Source organism: Zonotrichia leucophrys, chromosome 1, assembly GCF_028769735.1.
Source record: "Zonotrichia leucophrys gambelii isolate GWCS_2022_RI chromosome 1, RI_Zleu_2.0, whole genome shotgun sequence".
Classification (NCBI taxonomy): Eukaryota; Metazoa; Chordata; class Aves; order Passeriformes; family Passerellidae; genus Zonotrichia; species Zonotrichia leucophrys.
Window position 1 is genome coordinate 98629983 of NC_088169.1, and position 21909 is coordinate 98651891.

At 41.4% G+C, this 21909-nt stretch overlaps 1 protein-coding gene across 2 annotated transcripts in view; it reads right to left on the bottom strand.

The window, feature by feature from the left end:
- ALCAM (activated leukocyte cell adhesion molecule) overlaps positions 1-21909 on the bottom strand; it is a 115595-nt gene that overhangs the window by 21815 nt on the left and 71871 nt on the right. For both annotated transcript variants that reach the window (XM_064725072.1, XM_064725080.1), the window contains exons 2-7: positions 14173-14273; positions 11215-11434; positions 7183-7247; positions 6722-6809; positions 5716-5898; positions 154-281 (exon numbers count right to left, since the gene is read on the bottom strand). In XM_064725072.1, coding sequence (XP_064581142.1) covers positions 154-281; positions 5716-5898; positions 6722-6809; positions 7183-7247; positions 11215-11434; positions 14173-14273 — 785 coding nt within the window. The remainder of the gene's footprint in view (positions 1-153; positions 282-5715; positions 5899-6721; positions 6810-7182; positions 7248-11214; positions 11435-14172; positions 14274-21909) is intronic.

A 21909-nucleotide genomic window follows, 5' to 3' on the forward strand; every position in this document is an offset into this window, starting at 1 on the left:
ATAATGGCCAATGTCTATCTATCTTCAGTGTTTGTCATCAAATTCCTTTCTTCATTTGTTGCAAAACCACGTAGACACTGACATGTAGCAATGTCTGCAGGAAGGAATGATACAGAATATTTCACTAGGCAGCGACAGCAAGGCAGGACTTACTGGAATGTAAAACAGGAACTCCTGTGGAGGAGGGTTGCCATTTCCTGAGCACTTCAGAGTGATGTTATCGCCCTCTTTAATGGTACTGCTTTGTGGCAGCACTTGAATAGTCACCTTCTCTGTTGGGTCTGCGAAAATAATGTACATATTTAATAGCTTCAGCGTAATCATACAGCAACACTATGCATATGATATTCATTGCCCAAGAAAATGCAATTTTATCATCCTGCAGCTGAAAATATTTGCATGTGTAGATCTTTTTATAAAAGAACTTGAAGCTAATCACACTCCTATATTTTTGCCAATTAAGTGCAAAGAACTCATAGGACATAAAATTCATTTTTATTCTCCAAAATACCTGTAACTGAAACAGCAATGATTACAACTATGTCATGCGCTTTAAAGCAAAAGAAATCCTGATTAGTATGAACCATTTCATGGTGTGATTTCATTATGAGGGATTAACTTGTCCTCTGTGAAATTCCCTATATGGGGGACCGCAGCAATCAGAAAAACAACTGAAGCTCTCAACGCTGTGTATTAGTACTAGATAATAGCCTTCTGGCATTAAAAAGAAATAAATATGAACTAAGCAACTATGTTCAGCCTATTCTGTATGCTGATCACTACAGGCTTTCAGAAAGATAAATCTGGTGAACATAATAGGACCCTTAGCATAGTCAACAGAACACTAAATGTAACATACTTCTGTCATGTTCACTGAAGTTGAACTATAACTTACACTTTACTTTCATAATTTTTTAAAGCAGAGTATTCTTTAGCAGATGCTATTATTTCTAAGTAGAGGCCTAAACATAATTTTTAGAAAACAAAGTAAAATGAACGAAATTAAAATAATATGGGCAGATAACTCTCACTATTTTAATGTCAAAGGATAAATAAAATTCCATCAAAGATGCCAGTCGTGCATTAAGATACAGCACAGCACACCTTATTAGACACTAAAAAAGTCTCCCCAGCAGAGAAAGCCCTGGCTGACAGGTGATTTTGTGCGTAGTGAAGCATGTGTTGTACAGCCCTCCCACCCTGCAGGCACTCCTTAGGTCTGTCTCCTGCAGTGGGGTTCCTCAGCACCAGGAGATGCCTTCCACTGCAGCCCTGCGTTGCAGTGTGTTGCAATTTCCTGTTTTAGACTTCCCAGCCCCTTCCCAGGTGTGGCAACACCTCTTTTTCCCTTCCCCCTCGCCCCCTGCTGGGCTGTCAATCAGTCTTAACATTCCAGCAAGGCCGTCTGTGTGGTTGGTCGAGTTCAAAGGACGCAATTCAGGCCTGGGGTCATTGGCCTGTCTAGGTGTCCCTCATTCCCTGAGACCCTCCTCCTCCCCCCTGGTTGGTGCTCACCTGTCCCTTTCCCTCCCCCTGTCCCTGGGCTTAAATTGAGCCAGGACCATGTGCTCGGTATTCTGTGGGAGCTGTTACCTAAGATTCAGACATCTGTGACCATGGAATAAACTCTGGATTAAAACCCTCTGACAGAATCCATCTCCTTCTCCTCTTCATCCTCGTCTGATGCCTTTCCACCAAAGGTAAACTGAGTTTATACAAGCCTGGACTTGTTTCAGTGCCCAGCTGCAAGATATCCAGCCAGCCAAAGGTGTCTCTGAGGTGAAATACCACAGTTGCCACCTTTGGCCGAGCAGCAAGGGTCAGACGAGCCCAGGCACAATCTACCTGGTAATATTGGGATCATATTCCAATATTTTGGCGCCTAACGTGGGGCTGTCCCCTGAGAGCCCTAACACAGCCCAGCCCCTCGCCCTCCCCAGGGCAGGAAAGGGCTGGATTCCAACCTGCCACAGCCTCCCTCCTTCAGAGCCTGCCTCCCTCCACATGGAAGCACCACACGTGACCAAACAAGCTTCCACCTCAGCACCTCCAGAGCTGAAGCACAACTTTGCCTGCTTGGAAAAGGGAAGTCCAGCATCCCTGCTGGTATGGAATACAAGAGATGCAATGAGATAGCTGGCCAGGAATGCCATGCATGCCCCTCTTGGTAGCTGCTGGGCCAAAAAACTCAGTGTCAGGGGCTGCTGCAACATGCTTTTCCTTCTCTCAAGTTTATGTTAAGGTAAAGAATGTCATATCATAAAGATATGACATTAAGGTAAAGAATGTCATATCATAAAGAATGTCTAGATATATTCTGGAATTGCTTAGGTTTTATCTTGAGACTGAAATGGGAGGAATTAATAAAGAGAAAGACTTTAATTTAGAACATTTTTTTTCCCACAGAGATAAACAGAACTGGATTAAAAATGGACACACTAATACAAAAATTATATTCTTTCAAACCACCAGCTTTTCTCTAGAAATATCCTACCCTTCTATCTACAGTAATCAACCAAGAGCAAATTATAATTTAATTTGCTAAATTAGAAAAAAACCCCAAGCATACAGAAGTAAAGCCCACTTTAACTGTTGTCTAAGATGAAGAAGCCATTCTTCTGAGGGCAGCCTGAGAACAGGAAGATGGTGCCCAGTGCCATGCAGAGTGGTGCTTGGTGAATAATGTACTCCCCTGCTTTCACTAAGAAACAGGAGCAGCCTAGTGAAGGCACCTCTTGCCTCACACATGCCTGACTTGGCCCATCCTACTTGGTGCTTTTGCAAACTGAGATTCTGCTTTCTACAACAGCAAAATTGCAAGAGCCAGCACCAAAAGGCAGCCATTTAGTAAATGAATGCTGCTATCCCAGGGCTGCCCCAGCCACTATGCCATTTCAAGGAAAACACCAGTGCTGGAAGCAGCCTGAGTGTGAAGTGTCCTTGACTCTAATCTGTTATGTAAAGCAGTTTATCCATAACAAAACAGACACCTAACAGCAGGCCATGACTGGGAAGCCTGCCTGACAAACATTATCTTTTTACACTGATTAATGCTGAGCAGAACCCTACATAACTGGAGCCTAGATGATTAAATATCTGAGATAATATCTAAGTGTCCAGCTCCAAGACTCCTATCACAGCACTCCTGGCTTTCAGAAGCTTCTTTGCTTGCAGCTGCAAAAGCAGGCATGTAACTGCTGCTAGCTGAGCTAAATTATCCTAATCCAAGCAACATCCAACACAGCAAGAGCTAATTCACTCTTCTTCTCATACTAGGTTACAGTGGCTGGCTCCTTCCAGGATATGAACTATTAAACACTTGAGCACTAAAGACTGCACTAACTCAATGCAAAAGACAAAGTAAAAAACCAAAACAAACCATAAAACATTTCTTAGATCCTGACTGAATAGACAAACCTTTAAAAAAAAATCTTCTGAAGGCATAATTTTAATCATGCTCTCCCCATTTCTTTAGGAGAAATGGTAAGTTTCAAGGAATGAGCAGCAGGTCTTTATGATTTGGTTCCATTGCTTTAGGGATGCAAAATATCAGTTTTGACAGTCAATCTAAAATAAAAAAGGCTGAAAGACTTCCATCTCTTAAGAGCTGAGTCTTCCATTTTTTAAATCTGCATTACATTTGACTCATTAAAAAAATCACAATTATTGAGGAACTAATTAGGAACATTCAACTAAACTAAAAAAGCAAAACCAAATCAGATGGGTCATTATAATCAACTAACAGCAGTCATGAAATGCATCTCTTGAAGCTTGGACATCTATTAATGAAGAATTTCATAAATTAATTAATTTGGAGATGCATTTATGCAGAGTAAGGAACTGAAGTTACAGCAGATAAGAATACTCAGAAAGAAAGCTGTGTAACTCCACACTCCAAAGCCAAAGTTCATACCTGAGGCCTCTCCAGTACTGAAGAATGTGCCTGCCTCCCAGTATTTGCTAATTAGCAACACACTGCTGGAATTAATTAAATTGTGTGTTACTAGACCAGAACTAGAAGAGTTAGTTTATCAAACATTAAATCTTTATACAGAGGTCACACTACATGTGGCCAGTGACCATCCCAGAGCCACACAGGCTTTTTTTCCCTTCATATTGGCTAGTTCTTACTTGCAAGTGCATATAGTACACACACCACAGAAATCTGGAACAGCCTTACCCTCAACAAGTGAAGTGGCCCCAGTGCATGAAAGCAGAGGGGAAATGAGGACAGCACAGCATCTCTTGGCAAGTAACAGCAACAAATGCTTTCTGGTCCCTACATTTCTTTCCTGGGAACATCTGCCATGCTCAGCAGGAGTTATTCATGGTCATGGGGCTCCACAAATGACAGAAAAAACCATAGCGAAATTTCATACCCAGCTTTATAAAGCAAAACCAAATAAAATAAAATAAATAAATGTCTCTAGCTTTAAATTGATGGGATAGGTGAAATGCCTATAGTATTCCCATGGGTAACAGCTGTCCCAGAGGTTTCCCAGAGGTTTTGTTCTCCTTTAGTTGTGCTGGTTGTCACTCTGGAGAAAGAGCTGGTAAAAAGAAAACTCTGACTTCAGATGAAACCAAAAACCAGCTGCTCCAAGGTTTAGTTTTATTTGATCAGGGTCAAAAGATCCCCTACCCTGCATCCTAACAAACTTTACCTGTAGAGGAAAAGCAGCTATTGCCTAGGCAGAACACACATGGCACTTCCAGCACATGGCTTTGTTTTCAAGGCAGTGCTGCATCCACACTACTTGGAGAAATTGAGTGCCTTGCTGTCTTTGTTGGCAGCTGGAGTACACAGCTGTCATACTGCACATTGCTAGGACATAGATGCTGGACTGTACACTTAGATCCTATAATTCCCAAAACAGGGACTCATCTTTTACAAGATAATGTACCAGAAGTGTGCAGAGAGGTAATACTTAACTGTACATACTGTCTGTCTCCTGTTCCTCTATATCCTGCTGTGACCTGCTGCCTTCTATAGTCCTTCAGAAGTGCCATTTAACACTACTTTGAAATGTCTCTTCCCCTGGTCTCTAAGTGCTGCCACCTCCTCTGATCTTTCCTTGCCAACAGCCTGTTTTGTTTATTCAAAGGAACATTATGATTTCCACATCCGTCGGTAACACAGTAAGGAAGCTGCTTTAGGATTCAGTCCAGTTAGAAGCAATTATTTGCACAAATTCTTTACTTAGAAGTCTACCAATATTCAAATTATACATTTTAAATGTAAAACACTGCATCTTAGAGCTGTAGAGAAGCATTTTGTGAAAGGTAGACAGCCAGCATTAACTGCTTGGTGCTGACTCCGAAAAGATGAAAAAATATTTGAGTTTACTAAAAACTGTATTGTGTATTTACTGCATGTATCAGGGGGCACAGAATCACTTTTATCAACCACTATAACTTCTCTTAACATTCTCAAAAGCCTATTTCACTGCAGCTTTTTATAGCTATCACTTTTCTCTTGTCAATGAAATCTTGATATCCATTATTTCATTGCTAGGAAAAATGAAATCTCAGGCAAATCTGAAGATAATAAAAATTACTTTGGCAATGTACTCAGACCTTCTTGATGCAAATCAGTTTTGAAGAAACCATTCCAATAGCCAAGCACTCTCTAATTTTGTAAACTGTTTCTGATTTTGCTTTCCCCTGCCCTGGAGGTAGACTTTGTACAGCAAAAGAGGCTTTTTGATAACTTACAGTGAACATCGAAGACAACTGGTTCAGACTGTATTGTTTTCTGGCCAGAAGGTCCATAGTAAGTCACAATGCAAGAGAACTTGGCATTTACATCTTCCTTTGTTGGCATGTACTGAAGAGACGATGTCATGGTGAAGAGCCCAGTTGTTCTGTCCACCATCTTTTGCAAATTTATGACTACAACTGAAAAGAAAATAATGCTTCAGTGTCACACACAGAATTTGAAACCCCTTTCCTGTATGTTGTTGCCTGTTCTGCATTTGAGAACAGGCTTCAAACATACATGTTACCCAAGAGATTGCACACTTTTCTTCTAGTACTGCCACTGAAGTGTACCAGGAACACTTTACCAACAACATACTCCTAACCTACCTAATATTTAAAATCAAATCCAAACAAAAAACTAGTAGAAAAATGGTGGGATTTTTAATACAAATCAACCTAATTTGTAAGACAGAAAGAAAGACTCAAAAATGATGGCAAAAAAATTAGGATCTATTTTATTTTTTAATTATTCTCTAATTTATACGGAAGGAAAAATATTGCAGCCTTATAGATCTGTCAAAGTTGAAAAGAAGGGAAAAAATAGTTATCCTTACATATCCTGCAAAATAATTAGTTGTATAATATGATGGTCTGTGTGGTCCAATACACAATATTGGACAGGTATGAAAATGAGACAGTTAATACCTTTTAAGAAGTTGGAAATTAGATACAGGTTTCTATTAGTTACATAGGCTCAAAAATAGCTTGGGGATATGATTAATAAAGGTAATTCTCCTCCCCATGATGTGTATTTAAAACTGGAACTAAAAGAGAAAGATTACGTGGTGTAGCTTGGCTACTCTGAAAGGCCTGAATATCTCCCTCCAGCTGTATCTTTCCATACACCAGCAGCTTTTCTCAAAGCAAGAATACATTAGAATAAGGCAGAGCCACCCTTAGAAACACTGCATGCAAACACCCCTGTGTGGATCCAGGGGCACTGGCCATTCCCAGAACATACCACCATCCACGGGCTGCAGAGCTCTCCCGTTCCTGTACCACGTCACGTTGCCCTCGGGATAGCTGTCCCTGGAAACGCACTCCCCGAGCTGCAAAACACACAGGAATCAGCCACCTGCTTTCTCATTAGGCTTTGACATAATTCTGGTTTCACTTACACCATTTTGGGTCTAAAGTTCTAGGAAGTTCAAATGTTTATCCTTAACTCCTTTTCTTAAATACGGTACATCGAATCGGTGAGGTACGATTTGGAGGAGGGCGGTGGCTCTAAGATCAGGGTGGCCCTTGATTGCAGATCAGGCAGGAATAAATAGAGTAGTGGCAAGGAACTGCTCTGTGCTCAGCTACAGACTCACAGACAGGTGTTCATTCACCCCTCAGAGCCATCACCTCTGTCTGGGCTCTAAAGGGACTTCAGGCAGCTGTTGGGAACAGAACTGTGAGGGAGAATGCTGCTCTTACCATTTGTAGCTTCTCTGTTTCTAAGAGTTTTGCTTGATGTAAGATTTCTGGTTGAGAGGGTTGTTCTAAAACATAAATAGGATAAAAGTACTGGTGAAGGGAGCACATACAGCTGTTTGAAAATCAAAAAAATACTAAAAATATGTGGACTTTTGAAATGAAACAGAATAATCTAGCCTGATACAGTCTTAGCTATATTTCCCCATTAAAAGAAGAAAGGGTGAGGTATTTCTATTTCAATATTAGCAAAAAGAACAAGAGCAAACTCTCACTTTAAATGTTTCACACCTTCCAGAATGAATTCCATGTACTCTGACAATACACCTTTTAGCCAGACAGACTAGTTCACCACCCAGGAGGAGAGAACCTGATCTGATCTATTGATTTATAGGACACACATGCTGGAGAAGGAGCCAGTAGTACAGACACTGTAGTAACAAAAAAGCAGATTTCCTGCAGATATTACTGTAGCTGAGCTGTCAACGTTATAAAGGAACAAATGCAACCTAATCATTCTTCTAATGTTTATTTTTCCTAAGTGGGATTATTACATTTAAGAAATTCAGATGATAGAGAAAAGTGCAATTATTTTAACTGATTCTGTGTTAGTTATGACTCTCTTAAAAAAAATAAAATTTTTTCCAGTGCCAGTTAGTCTTCTTACTTACTTTTATTATGGTAGATGGATCTCTTAGCTTGCCAAAGTGGAGGATCTATCAGTGTTTCCATCATAAAAGACTACTTTCTAGGGACTATATAACTTGTCTGTTAAAACAGTTTGGCCTGAAGCCCGGAATGCAAATTTTTATCTCCAAAAGAGACAGTTTTCCCCACAATTTTAAAAGAAGAGGGGAAGAGTGAAGGGAAAAAAAATAAATCAATGTCTATACAGTCAAGGAAAGGCTCCACATCCTATCTGTGCTGCTTAAACAAGCATACTTTTACAGACAGAAACATTCTTAACCATGCCAGCTTAGAGTACCCTTTCCCCAAATTAAGCTTCCTATCAAATACTGCATGCCTGTTGGTAATCCCAGCTCTAAGTGAACTTCACCACTGTCTTGCCAAAGTCACTGCACACACTGCTGAAGTACTGAAGTGCAGATGCCCTGCTCCTGTTGTCACAGAGGTAGCAAAAGCCTGTGTGTTTTCCCAATAATCCATTTTGTTTATGTGCGTGTCTACGTGCAAATGCACAAATACTCTTCACTTGAATGACCACCCCAGGATGGAACAAAATCAGATCAAAAGGGAAATGAAAGTGAATAAAAGAAGCTATTCATCTGACATCTTTCAAATAACTTTGCTTGTGGCAAAAAACAAAACCAAACAAAAGACACAGTCAAAGCTATACACTAAGACCGTCATATTTTCTTCAAAGGAATAATAAAGATTTTTATTTTTAGGAGATATACGCATGTTTATTTCTCTTTTGTTAGTTTTGAAGGAAAAAGGCGGATTTTTTCTATACATGAACCTATCAAGGAAAAATTATTTTCACATCAATTCAAGAAAACATGGTTTTACAAAACCATTAACAGGCCTTCTGGGTCAGATGTTTGGGTCCCATAAACAGGGGAAGTTGCCTGCCTCTCCCAGTCACCAGCTGATCAAGCCAGGACACCTTCCCCCACCTCAGCCTTGCTTCCTTTTGTCTCTCATCTCCCCCAGGACGGGTTAGAGAACACCCTGGTTTTGGTGTGTTGGACACCCCTGCCCTGCAGTGATCCTGTGAGGGGAAGGGAGGCAGCTCTGCAGCTGCTGAGTGCCCTGTGACAGAGCAGGTGCTCCAGCTGAGAGGCTGCCACCACCTGCTCCCTGTGAGCAGCCTCCGAGAGGAAACGCCGCTGCCAGATCCCCGCACGTGCACCAAGGTAATTCACTGTAAAACACTCGCCTGGCATTCACCAGCTCAGCGTCTGCAGCGAGGAAAAAAATTTAAACTTGGCAGCAAACCTCACTTGGGTGGGTTTGCAACTTCAGCACACTGCTTATCTCTCAGCTTAAGAGCTTGCCAGAGTACTCTGCAACTCTATATAGGCCTTATAATAGAGGGAAAAAAGAGTTCACTGCCTGCAAAAGCCAAGTGCCAGTGCAGCAGGACAGCAGCTCCCGTCTGCTGGCTGCCCTGCTTTGGAAACTGGCTGTTTAATTCCACAAAAAAGCTGCTGACAGGATCCATCTGGAAAGCTGGTAGTGCTTGTTTGAGTAGTCAGTGAGAGAGGCTAGCAGGTGGTACCTACACACTGAGCCATTTCAGCTCCTCACTCCTGAGATAATCAGCTAGCACAGCTGAGGACAGAACAAGCTCCAGCAAAACCCAGACTCAGTCGTGGCTTCTGGGATGCAGCTGAGTTTCAGGTGCATGAGACTCTGGTTTATGAGGGTCACACTGCAGCAGCCTAGCTCTGTACCTGTGGCTCCATGAGTTGGAAACTCCTCTCATTAAATAAATGAAGCTTGCCAGCTACACTTAATTCTTCTGCAATTAAAGTGAGCAAGTGAGCAACTAAAAATGAGAACTTAAAAACCAGACTCAAGAAAATTAAATGCAAAGAAAAGTTAAGAGAACCGTAAATAAAGTTGCGCATGCAAAGCAAAGAAACACAAAGGTAATTTTTCTTGCAGCGCTAAGTTGGCCATATTACACGCGTGGCATCCTCCCTTCTTATCTTCCTTAGTAAATAGAAGCTTCCTCTATTAGAATTAATGCACAGAATAAACCAGACAAGCTGTGCTCCATGGCTGAGTTAGCATTGTGTTAATGCTTAGTAGAGTACACAGTAATTCAAGCAGTTAGTGTTTCATTTTACCATATACCACTGCCTCATCTACATATTTACTACTGTGCAATAAGTAAACATGATAATTCTTTATCATTTCCTTTGGAGCACTGTGTTTACTATGCGTGCTCTGAGCACACTCCTCCCTGTTGTTATTAATTCAATTGTTCTTGCAGTCAAATTGAAAGTGAAACAAGGGAACTACTATTGGCTCCTAATCTTCCTTTAAACTCATTTATGTGACTGACAGCATAGATATCATTGAGGACACCCTGGAACCTTCTACCTGAGAGAAGCAAAAGGCTGCCCTTCCAAAACATGAATTTGTGTTCTTCAAGCACAGTGCGATCTCTTTGAAACTGCCCATACCCGCAGTCAGCATGTTCCCATAGCAGACTTACTCTGACTGTACAAATCTGTGCCTGAAGGGCAACAAAGGCCAAAAGCCATATAAAAACATGAAGCTAAGGAAGATAAGACACTGCAGTCACAGCCCTGTGTCTCTAAAAAGCCGCAATGGATACCCCTCTAGGCTGACTCAGGGTTTGATGGATTACACTCCTGCTCTGAATCAGCACCAGGAAGGGACCAGGCTTGTGTGAGCTCTGAGCTGGGCTGTGCCTCACAGGGCTGGGGTTTGCACTGCAGACCAGCCTTGCCATTGAGCTGTGGTGAGAGCAAACACTCATGGACCCTGCTGTGCTCTAGGAGAGAACAGCAGACTGGCACTTCCCCTTCCTACCATCCAGCAGGGGACAAAACAAGCATTTGGGGCTGGTGCATCACTTTGCAGCCTCTTGCTCTCTCCCTCACAGTGTGTGCTGTTGCACAGTAGCTGCTCAGAGCCACTTCAAACCTCCCCCCTGAAATAATCCCACAGACCGCACACGGTTAATGTTTCCCTCCTGCAGAAAAATGTGCTCTGAGAACAAATGAAAAATAATCAATGCTAATTTTACATTTTTCATTTCCAAGGCCAAATGACATCACATAAGTGAGTCATTATCAAAGCCTAAAATTCTCTTTGAGCCAGCACTTATCATGAATAAACTGCAAGTGCAGGCAGTCCTGTTACATAAATGCCACCAGTAGATTACATTTTTGAAAGCTGCAGAAATTTGCTAGTCTTAGTAATTTACTGAGCCAAACTTACTTTCTTGGCTTTAATCCTGCCTTAAACAAAAGTTTCTGTAATTTATGATTCAGATGCTGATGAATGTTAATGGTAGTAACAACTAGATTTACTTACTGAAAACTTTGACTATCGTCGGCTCTTCGGAAACATCATCTTCTGTAACTAGCATACACACAAATCTCTTTTCATCACTGATTCTTGCATTCTTGATGGATAATGTATAGTTTTCTGAGAGACTCAACCTGTCCTTGTAGTCTGGTACATCATCATACTGTACATTTTTTTTTGTTGATGATCTGAAGGCAATAAATACTGGAGATCCGTTTGGCATTTCCTATAATAAAAGGAAAAACACCTCTATTTTGCATAAACACTCATTTAAAAGTTCCTGAAAGTTTGCAATTGGTACAAACCTGTAATTAAAAAAAAACCTGCAAACTATCAGATGGCTTTTTTTTTCCTGATTAATTTTTGCTCTAAACAGAAGAAATTCAGTGTAATAAGAGCTAGTTTAAGACTGCCACAGTACACATTGAGAATATAATCAGTAGAAGTTATTTCAATCCTTTGGCTCAATCTCAGCATAGCAAAGGGCTTTTTCTGATAAAAGCTGGTGTTTTTGGCAGCACTTGCCAAAAACTTGTCTGTATGAAAAAGTATTTGAAATAGAAGCATGTGTGAGCTAGTCTCAACAGCTCCAATTTCCTTTTTTTCATTATTGTTTCACATATTCCCACTGTTTATTTGGGATACTTAGATTTCAAATGCAGGATTTAGTCAGGCATAACTGTCTATTTTATTCTAAATTAGTTCTTAGCTTTTTTTTTTCCCTTTGTCTTTAAAGGACCCAAGAGCTTGTAGATGGGAATATACATACAATCAAATATTGCTAATTGCAAAGTATTGTTTTCTAGACATCCTTCTTATGCAGCTGCCATCCCAAGAAGGAATACAAATTTGATAGCCTTGCACAAATTCCTCATATTAAAAAAATATAATTATTATGAGGGACAAAGTTAGAGGTGCAGTTTTGCAGGATTTGATTCCTTCCTCCTTACACAAACACATGCACTGAGCAGGGACAGACAGTGTCTGCCTTTATTTAAAGAGAGGTGAAACACTGATTCTATCTTTATGTTCAGTATTGTGCTGGGTGCTGGAGAAGGTTTTAATTCTCTTTTATCTCTTATACCTTGCAGCACTGCTGTTAGTAGTGTTGCCAGCACAACACCTCAGCTGGACTGCAGAGTCCACAAAGCCCACAATAAATAATGATGATGCTGTGACAAGATGAGTGGTGTCAGAGCTGGGCAGGGAGCAGGAGGCATCAGCTGCATGTGAAGTTTAAATTCCCCTTCAGTCTTTCTCCCTCTCCTACTTTTAACTCTTGGATTTGTCTAATGTTTGTCACACAGAAAACACTGTCTTGGCTCAGTACTCCTGACAAGAAGTTGGCTGTCAAGTGCAAAGAGCTCCTAACTCCTGCAGCCCACCCAGCTGCAAGCACACACAGGCAGACACTGAAGTGAGCACCAACTTCCATGGTGCAACTCTCCCAGTGCCTCCAGGTCCCCAGCAAAGCCCAAATTGCTCCTCCCAAGGCAGTACAGGAGAAAACAGAGTTCATCCTTCTTCCAGTGAAATAATCACCTGATGAAGAAACCTAATCCAACCCTCTCTGTTGCCATGCTGTGAGCTGCCCTGGGAGAAAAGGTACCATTTCCCTTGGTTGTGTGGGCTGTCAACAATTTCATACAACAGCAACTTAGATAGGCCTCTTTGTATGTTAGGTTTCATGTCCCTTTCCATTCAGAAGAAGGTGCAACATCTCCACTTGCTGCTTGGTACTTGTCCAACACAGACAATCCAAATGCAATGGAAAGAGATAATGCATTTTGTTTTTTTCAAAATATCCTTGCATCTTCAGAGAGATGGACTTGTGTCTTCCCCAGAAAAGTCAGCAGACTGAAAAAGATACTGCAAAATGTAGGCACTCCATCTTCTGAATGCTCATGTGAAACAGCATTAGTGTCCCTTTTTGAGGAAACACTCTCCCCAAACTTTTGACATCATTTCCTGAAAAGTGTTTCCAGGAAAAGAATTATTGAGTGGATGTGGGCTACAAAAGTTGGAAACTTAAAGATAAAAAGGAAGGAGCTAGGGGAGAATAGGACACTCCCCAACACTGGCAGATCATTCTCCTGTAAAAAAATAGGTTGGTGGATGCCATTTGCAAAAAGAGAGATAGATATATAATTTTAAATCCACTGGAAATTATCTATTATTGCAGGTACATTTGATTTGAGAAGAGGAAATTTAGAAATTTAAATTCACAGAGGCAGGAAAACCATTTGTCTCAATAGAGTTTGAAAGGCAAAAGGGGTTTGGTATCCTCCCAGCATTTTTATCCAGATATGCTTCCAGGTTTCCTTTACTTCGATATGCTGATCCTCCTTGTGACCTGGGATAGTGATCATAGCCAGGAGAAGCTCATCCTGTGGTGCTCCTACCGCAGGCTGACCAGCACACACCTAGAGAGCACACATCTTTTTACCCCTGTTTCCTGCCAGAAATGGCAGAGTGAAACCACCAGCAGCACTCCCAAGGTCAGCTCTGCTCTCTTCTCTGCTGTGCATTGAGCACAACAAAGCCTGAAACAGATCCCAGTGACTGTCAGATCAACCACAGACGGGGACAGTGCTTTTTCCCAGGGATGGGGCACGCTCTGCTCCAGGCAGCCGACTTCAAAAGTGTTCAAATGTACAGCGATGGCTCTGTCAGGTGAGCGAGACACCACGGCATAACATGCCAGATCCCTAATACAGGTTGGCAGAGAACTCCTGAATAATTATTTCTCTTGAACAATGAGATTAATTCCTCAAACCTCTAATCTACACTTGGCAGAAATTATACAGCTTGGAATCTTGCAGTCTTACAAACACAGGAATAAATGGCTTCATATATGAGGCAGAAATTCTATAGTTTGGAATCTTAAAATCTCTCTCACACACATACAAAAAATACACATCATTTATAACAGCTCTAAAAAATATAAAGATGAGATATACTTACATATTTCCATTTTCCAAACATAAGACCATCTGGTACTTCTAGAGGACAAGGCATAGTAATAGTGTCTCCATATATTGCATTTACTGTGTACAATCCCAGAGCTAGAGGAGAAACAGAAGAGAGGAAACAATTTTAAATGTTTTCTTGAATTCCCATTGCTAGCTAATATTTGGTTCATGCCTATTGTAACAGCAGCTCCTTTGCAAATGGTTATTTTCCAGCATGTAGGATTTATCCTCAAACCTATAACAAAACAGAATTCCTGTCACTAAATTTGTTAAGTGAATGTTATGACCTTTTTGGACTCATGCTTCCTGCCAGAGCAAATGGGAGCCAAGTGGATTTCCAAACAGGACTGCACATGCTCAATCAGATGAATATCTACACTACAATCAGGATTGTCTCAAACTTAAAATGTACAAAGGGAAAATCCCTAAACCTTTATTTTCTTCATTTGAAAAAATAGCCTGGAGAGGTTGCATTGTAACACAATATTGTGAGGAAGCCGGCAAAGAAATTATACTCTGACTGCTGCATAACATTTAAAACATAGGAAATGATTACAGAAAAGGGAATGATGATATTAAAATATGTTCACTAAAACCTGGGGGGGGGGGGGGGAAGAAAAAAGCAAGCAAAAAACATCCAAGAAAACTAGTCTGCACATTTAGATTTTGGAAAAATGAAGTGAAATGCTTCAATGAATTATTTAAGAACAGCTCTTTTGGAAACCTCAGCACAATGTTATTGTGCTAATGCATATAAATTTACAGAATAAAACCAACCCACTTATTTTCATTGTCCGAAACATGTGAATTGAACAAAAACAACAGACCCTAAAGTGATGAAGTGATGAAATGCAAGGAAGCTTAAAGGGGAAGATGGTACAACTTGGTGCATTTGCTACAATGCAACTTTGCCCCTCCTTTCCTTAGCTGCCTCTTGTTTGCTGCTCCTTGTACTGGAGACAGGTTTTGTTTCTAGTGCTTGCCCAGAGAGTGTGCTGGCTGTCTGCTCTCAGCCACACATCTGTAACTTCTGTCAGATTCTTTGCCCAGAGATTCAGGATCTCCCCTTTTGCTCTCTCTTCATTTGCAAGTATAGCTTAAGGGCTTGCTGCCAAAGGAGCTGTATTTAAGAGAGTGAAGTAAGATGCTGGTGATGTTTCTGAAGAAAATCATCCATTCCTTCTAGAAACATTAATTTTTTGGGAGATTCAGCCCTTCCTTTCCATAGCTAGGAAAAGAAACATGCACCTCCAAAGACCTGAGCCACAAACGCCTTTGCTTTTCCCAAGTCCTATGGCTGCTGCCTGGAGGACCCGACAATTCTATAGAGTGCATAGATGCACGCAATAGGGAGGTTTGTCCAAGGGATCGTTTTTTGTTTTACAGAAAATCATGCCTTTTCAAAGAGGCAAACACTGAATTCTTTGCCTGCAATTTAAACTAGAAAGACCCCAGAGCATTTTTCTTGCGTGAGGACTTCAGAGCTCGCTGTTAACATCAGTTTGTATTTATCACGTGTATCAGAGTGACAAATGAGGCTGTGGGGCTTGTGCTGTATGATATTGAACAAAGAAACAGTATTGCAAAATCTTTCCTCAGAGAAGCTACAGTCTGGATGGCACATCATTAAGGCAGAAAAGCAGGCTGGAGCTTAATGGACTAAAGGAACACAGGAGATAAGAGCCACCACTACCACACTTATCTTAAACTTTCTTTCCTTCACTCGCCTCCCTTTCAACTAAAGCACTGGTAATCTTTCTGATATTCTTACTTAATTAGTCACAAACATGCTTTAGATGCATTATTCACACTGTAAGGACTGTGTGAATTTTACTCTAATTTTCTATGTGATTCATGGAGACCAGCTGCTTTCCAAATGACAATAGCGGTCATTCCACTAGGTGGTGCTGAGTAAGAGCAATCTTTTTTAAAAAAAAATTAAAAAGATCAGATAACTTCAATTTCATGGAAACAGAAGCAATGCTTTACAATATCAAGCAATAAATGGAAGTAAAATTCAAAGCTGGAATAGATTGTTCCCTTGGTCCTTCTTGCACTCACCTTCATTCTGATCACCAGGAGGGAGGCAATCCTAATTTTCATTTCTTTGCTAGAGCTAGAAAAAGCTGTCTTTTTTGTCCTTTTTTGGTTCTCTCCCATGGGAGCAAAATTACAACTGACTTGCAAATATATATTCAATTAGTAAACTGGTTAGTACCTGTTAAAATTCCAGTTAGGTGTCATTTAGTAATTTGAAATCTGCAATAACATTTGGCATCACATGGATAACCAACAACTGCTCCTCTGATATGAGATACTCTTTGGTATTAGGGGAAATACTCCCTGTCATTAGAGGAAAACAAAATGACCCCCTAGGATCTGAAATGCTGCTCTCTTATAGACACCCATTTAGCCCCTGCAGAATTGCTAAGGTAGCAAGTATACATGACTGAAGTCTCAACAAACAGCCTCATGAGGGTGAATGAAAATGTTTCTGGAGAAACTCTACAGCATTCAGAGTAGGTAATTGGTGACTGGCCTGATAAAGGGAAAGACTGACTTCTGATTTTAGCACTCTTTCAGCTGAAAGGCATTTCATAAATTCTGCCTATACTAAAATCACACATTTTTCTATGAAATTGTTAACACCGAACCAGAAAGACAGAGGTTTTGCTTTGAATACAAACAGTCCTTGCAAGAATGAAAAAAATCCTTGTGCAAAATATTCTCATCCCACTTCAGTAGCAACAGATCTAGCACATTGAAGGAGTGAAAAATTATTGAATAACTGCAAATTTTCACCACGGTAAATGCAGTAATCTCCACAAAATGACCCTACCAACCTACGCATTTAGGAAAAAAAAAAACAAACACTTCAACAGAATTGGAAATTCCTCTCTCTATTGCTATTAGACATATTTGTAAAATGGTGGGATGAAGAAGAGAAGAAAATGATTGCCTAATGATATAACACTGCTTACCACCAACCATCATATTGTCAGGCCTCTTTACATAATTTCCAGCTCACTCTAAGAAAAAGAAAATGAAAGCAGGATGTACAAATACGTAACAAATTGCTCCATGCCCTAACACAGCGCAGGGTCAATGTCAGGGCCCTCATTTCTCATTAACTCTGCGGGAGGGCGCAGAGGCGGCCGCGGGGAATTGCACTACGTCACCGGACACTGCGTCCTGCCTCGCTCTATTTCTGGTGCACCTGTCTGTGGCTAATTAGGAGCTCAGCCAGCCGCCCTACGTGATTTTCAGATGTTGCCTTCTAAAACTGAGCTAGTGCTGTGAATAACACCACTAATTCAGAGGCAGGATCTTGTCTCACGTACACCGAGAGCAGCTCTACCTGCTAGGTCTGAACTACACCTTTATCACTTCCCTTCCATTTCTTTACATACATAAGAGGCTTGAGAAGGCTGAGATTTACTTCATTTCCCTCTCTTTGATCCAGTGCTGAAGAAACTCTGAGCCAGATGAGACCTTTCCACAGAGGTGAGAACATGGGAAGAAAGCAGCAGCTTCATGAGGTATGATGGCTCAGAGACAGATCCCAGCAGGACACTGGTAAATTGAGATGCTTTTAATTGGAGTACTTTCCATGTCCCTATGGCAGTGCTAACTGCATCCTTCTTTGCCCTGCTCTCTGCCTGTGTTTCACAAGGCAAGAACCAAACAGTACCCACATCTTCAAGGGACAAAACAAAAATCTTGAACAGAAGCTTAAGTGGAGAGAAGGTGCTGCTGTTATTTTAGATCCTCACCAAAAGTATGAGGCAGTTCATACTTTAGAGCAATTATTACTTTTACATCAAGAGGATCATATAGGAGGCATGCATAGAAGGTGAGTTAAAAGAAAAAAGAGATTAGGAAGCTGATGTTGCTCCAAGGAAATAACAAAAGCAGCCATGTTTTCCACCTCTACGTTCCGTTCGCAATACTAAAACAACTTCTTGCCACAAACACATCTCATAAGTGCTTAGGAGTAGTATTTCTGGGACAAATTTAAACAGAACAAGAGCTGTTCAAACACCCTGTAGATGCAAGCCCCACGTGAGACTACAAGCCTGTATCTGAAAGCTGACTAGCACGGGCACTGCCATGCACAGCAGGGCTACAGAGCAGGGGGAGTCTGGGGAGCTGAACCTCCCTCAGCACCTTGCCATTCACTGATTTTAATGATGTTTTACATCTACAAAGATGTCCTGTATTTTCCTTTGCACTTAATTTTTTACTGCTGATGCTTCTGCCCTGGCAGGTTCAGCAGCACTGCTTTTTATTACACTTTCTGGACCCAAGGAGCAAAGTCTCATTACTGGAGAACAGCAGGACACGTTGGCTGCTCTGGTTCTTTGCAGCAATCAGCAGCATGAAGCAGGGGAGGTCAATTAGCAGCCTCTGCAATGGCAGTGTCCAAACTCAAGAGCTATTATGTCCATTTAGCACCTACCTCAGAAACTGTACTTAACTACTTTGGAAACTCTACATTAGGATTAACACTCCAAATCTTTTCTCCAGGTAGCCCAGCCTAGCCTGTACTAAATATAATCTGTGAGGTTATGAAGCTTTGCTTCATTAAATAAATATTTTATTAAGTTGCTATTTTTCTTTCTGCCCTCCACTTCCAAAAGGTATTTCAGCTATATAGGCACACACATAGGTCCTACTGGGTGCCCACTTAGCTACCAGCATAAATGGCTGGTACTGACCTAATTTATTTATTTTAGGGAACATCAGTGTTTCATAAAACCATTACATGTTCTTAAGATTACGATGGCACCTTTTAGAATCACAGAGCCACTTAGGTTGGAAAGGACCTTTTAGATCATTGAGTCCAACTGTAAACCTAATGCTGCCAGGCCCACCACTCAGCTATGTCCCTAAGCCTTTTAAACACCTCCAGGGATGATGACTCAACCACTTTCCTGGGCAGCCTGGTGCAGGGCATGACAGTCCTCTTGGTAAAGACATTTTTCCTAACAGGCAATCTAAATGTCCCAGGCTGCACCCTAAGGCCATTTCTCGACTCCCATCACACTACAATCTACATTTAGGTAGCTGTAGAGAGTGATAAGCCTCCCAGTTTCCAGACTAAACAGCTCAGCTCCCTCAGCCACTCATCACAGGGCTCATTCTCTACACCCTTCACCAGCTTAATCACTCCTCATTGAACATGCTTTTATTGAAAGTAATTTTTTTTTGTTTTTAAAGACAAAGCAGTATACAAATGACAGCTGGGTGTTGGTACAATACAAAAATGTATTAGAAAAAAACTCTCCCGCTTCAGAGAAAAAAAATAATTTAGGAGAGTTTACAAAATCACAGAGTGATTGAGATTGGAAGGGATGTCTGGAGGCAACTGGTCCAACCACCCTGCTCAAGCAGGGCAATCTACAGCCCTAACCTACAGCTGTCCAGGACCCCATCCAGATGGCTTTTGCACATCTCCAAGGAAGAAGACACCACAGCCTCCCCGGGCAGCCTATGCCAGTGCTCAGTCACCCTCACAGGAAAAAAGTGCTTCCTGATGCTCAGAGGAACAGCCTCTGCTTCAGATTGTGCCCACTGCATCTTGTCTTGTCACTGGGCATCACTGAGAAGAGCCTCTGTATGTGTTCTTTGTACCCTCCCTTTAGTGTTTGTACACACGGGGGAGACTCCCCTGCACCTTCCCCTCTCCAGGCTGAGCAGTCCCAGCTCTCTCAGCTTCATCCTACAGGGGAGGTGATCCAGTGGCCCAGGGAGGTGATCCAGTGGCCCTTCCTTGGACTCTCTCCAGAATGGGTATTGTTATGATGCCTGTATCCCCATTCATGTGTTCTGTTTATGCTGGATATCATGTTCTGTGCCTTTAAGACTGGCTCTGAAGAGTGAAAGTTTTGTTTGGGTTTTCTTACCAGCCTGGCATGACACAGAGACAGGGCTGTAGCTAGTGCGGCTTTTGCTTTTTTGCTTTTGCTTTTTACTTTGTTCTCTCTCTCTCGCTCTCGCTTCTGCTTCGCTTCTGCTTGCTTTTGTTTCTGCTCATTAGCTAGCTTAGCTGAACAGTCCAAATTTCTTCCTGGACTGTTTCTCCTCTCCTTTTTTTCAATCATCTTGAACCTGCTCCAGACTGGGGCCTGGGAACATCGAGAGTTTACACCTTGTGGCTGCAGCAGCTGCCCCAGCATCGGAGGGACTGAGAACAGAGCGACCACCCCCGAAAGAGACTTTCTGAATTTGTCATCTTTTTCAGAGTGGTGTCATCGGGTATTGCTCATTTTGTGTGCTGGGGGTGCTGTGCCTGTAAAATAAACAGGTTCTTTCCACTTCTCTCCGAGGAATTCTTCCCGAACCAGTTGAGGGGAGGGGCCGTGTGGGTTTGCTTTCTGGAGGGGCCCTCCTTTGGAATTTCTCTACCAAATTTGCCCTAAACCAGGGTACCATGTCTCTCATTCTACAGGGCTCAGAGAGGGACATACTGCTCCAGGTGTGGCCTCACTGGCTTTGAGCAGAGGGAAGGATCACCTCCCACAGCCTGCTGGCAGTACCTCCCTAATGCAGCTCAGAATCTCATTACCCATCTTTGTGCAAGGGTACATCACTGGCTCCTGTTCAGCTCTGCGTCTTCCACATGATCTTCTCTCCAGAGCTGCTTTCCAGGCTCCATGGACTCCTCAGGTAGGGCTCAGCTTTTAACTACTCCTTCTCCCTCTCTTTTCATTGCCTGGCAAAGGCACTTTTCCAGTAAGTCATGTGGTAGGCTTTCAAGACTTTCACAATAGCGGAAGAAGACCATGTGCAGCAAACATGTCATGCACCTTTTATTTCACCACCTGTGCCTGATAAAATCAGTTGAAAAACACAACAAAACCTATAATTTTTTTTTATTTTTTTTTTCTTTTTGCTGAGCCTCAACAGCTGGGGAGGCAAACAGCACCCAGCTGCCATTTTCTCTACAAGCTCATCCTTGTGATCCAGCCTGCTCTGCTGAGAACAAGCCTCTCCACATGAGCTACAACAGGCAGTCCTATGCACAGCTCACACAGCGCTCATTAATTTTCTGACATAGCACAGAAATCACAAGATACACTCCAGGATGTCAAAATACTGTTAAAGCAAGCAAAAAAAAAAAAAAAAAAGCAGCTCATGTTATCAAAACTCAAATGTAAAACATCCCTCATTTCAGCTAGTTGGGTATAATAATTTGTATGCTGGGCATGAAAATAGGGAAGCAGGGCAAACACTTCCAAGAAAATTCAAACAGTGATTATCTTCACCATACAAATATGATTAAAAATAAAGGTGCATGTGTTTGCTAATATGTTATCTGATACAGGTTATAGAAACAATGTATTGTGTCTTATCTCAACCCATTCAAATAGTGAAATAAACCCACACAAGAGCAACTAGCTCATCAAAAGGACCATTAGTTACAAAGAATCATCAAAAGTATCCAAGGGGGAAACTAATTGTACATAAACATATACATCAGTATTTAATGCACCAAATACTTTTAAAGCAACATAACAGAACTTGCTCAAGGGTTTCTTATACTTTATCACAGTATTCCTTTAATTAGTTTTAACCCTGAATAATATTAGAGCCCAGGCAATTTTAACACCAAAGGAAAAAAATTCCTTTTTCAACTTATAAGCACTGATGGAACAGACAGCAATTACCCTTCAGAATACAGACTGCTAACTTGAGCTCTTTGAAGCTGTGAAGTTAACTTGCACAT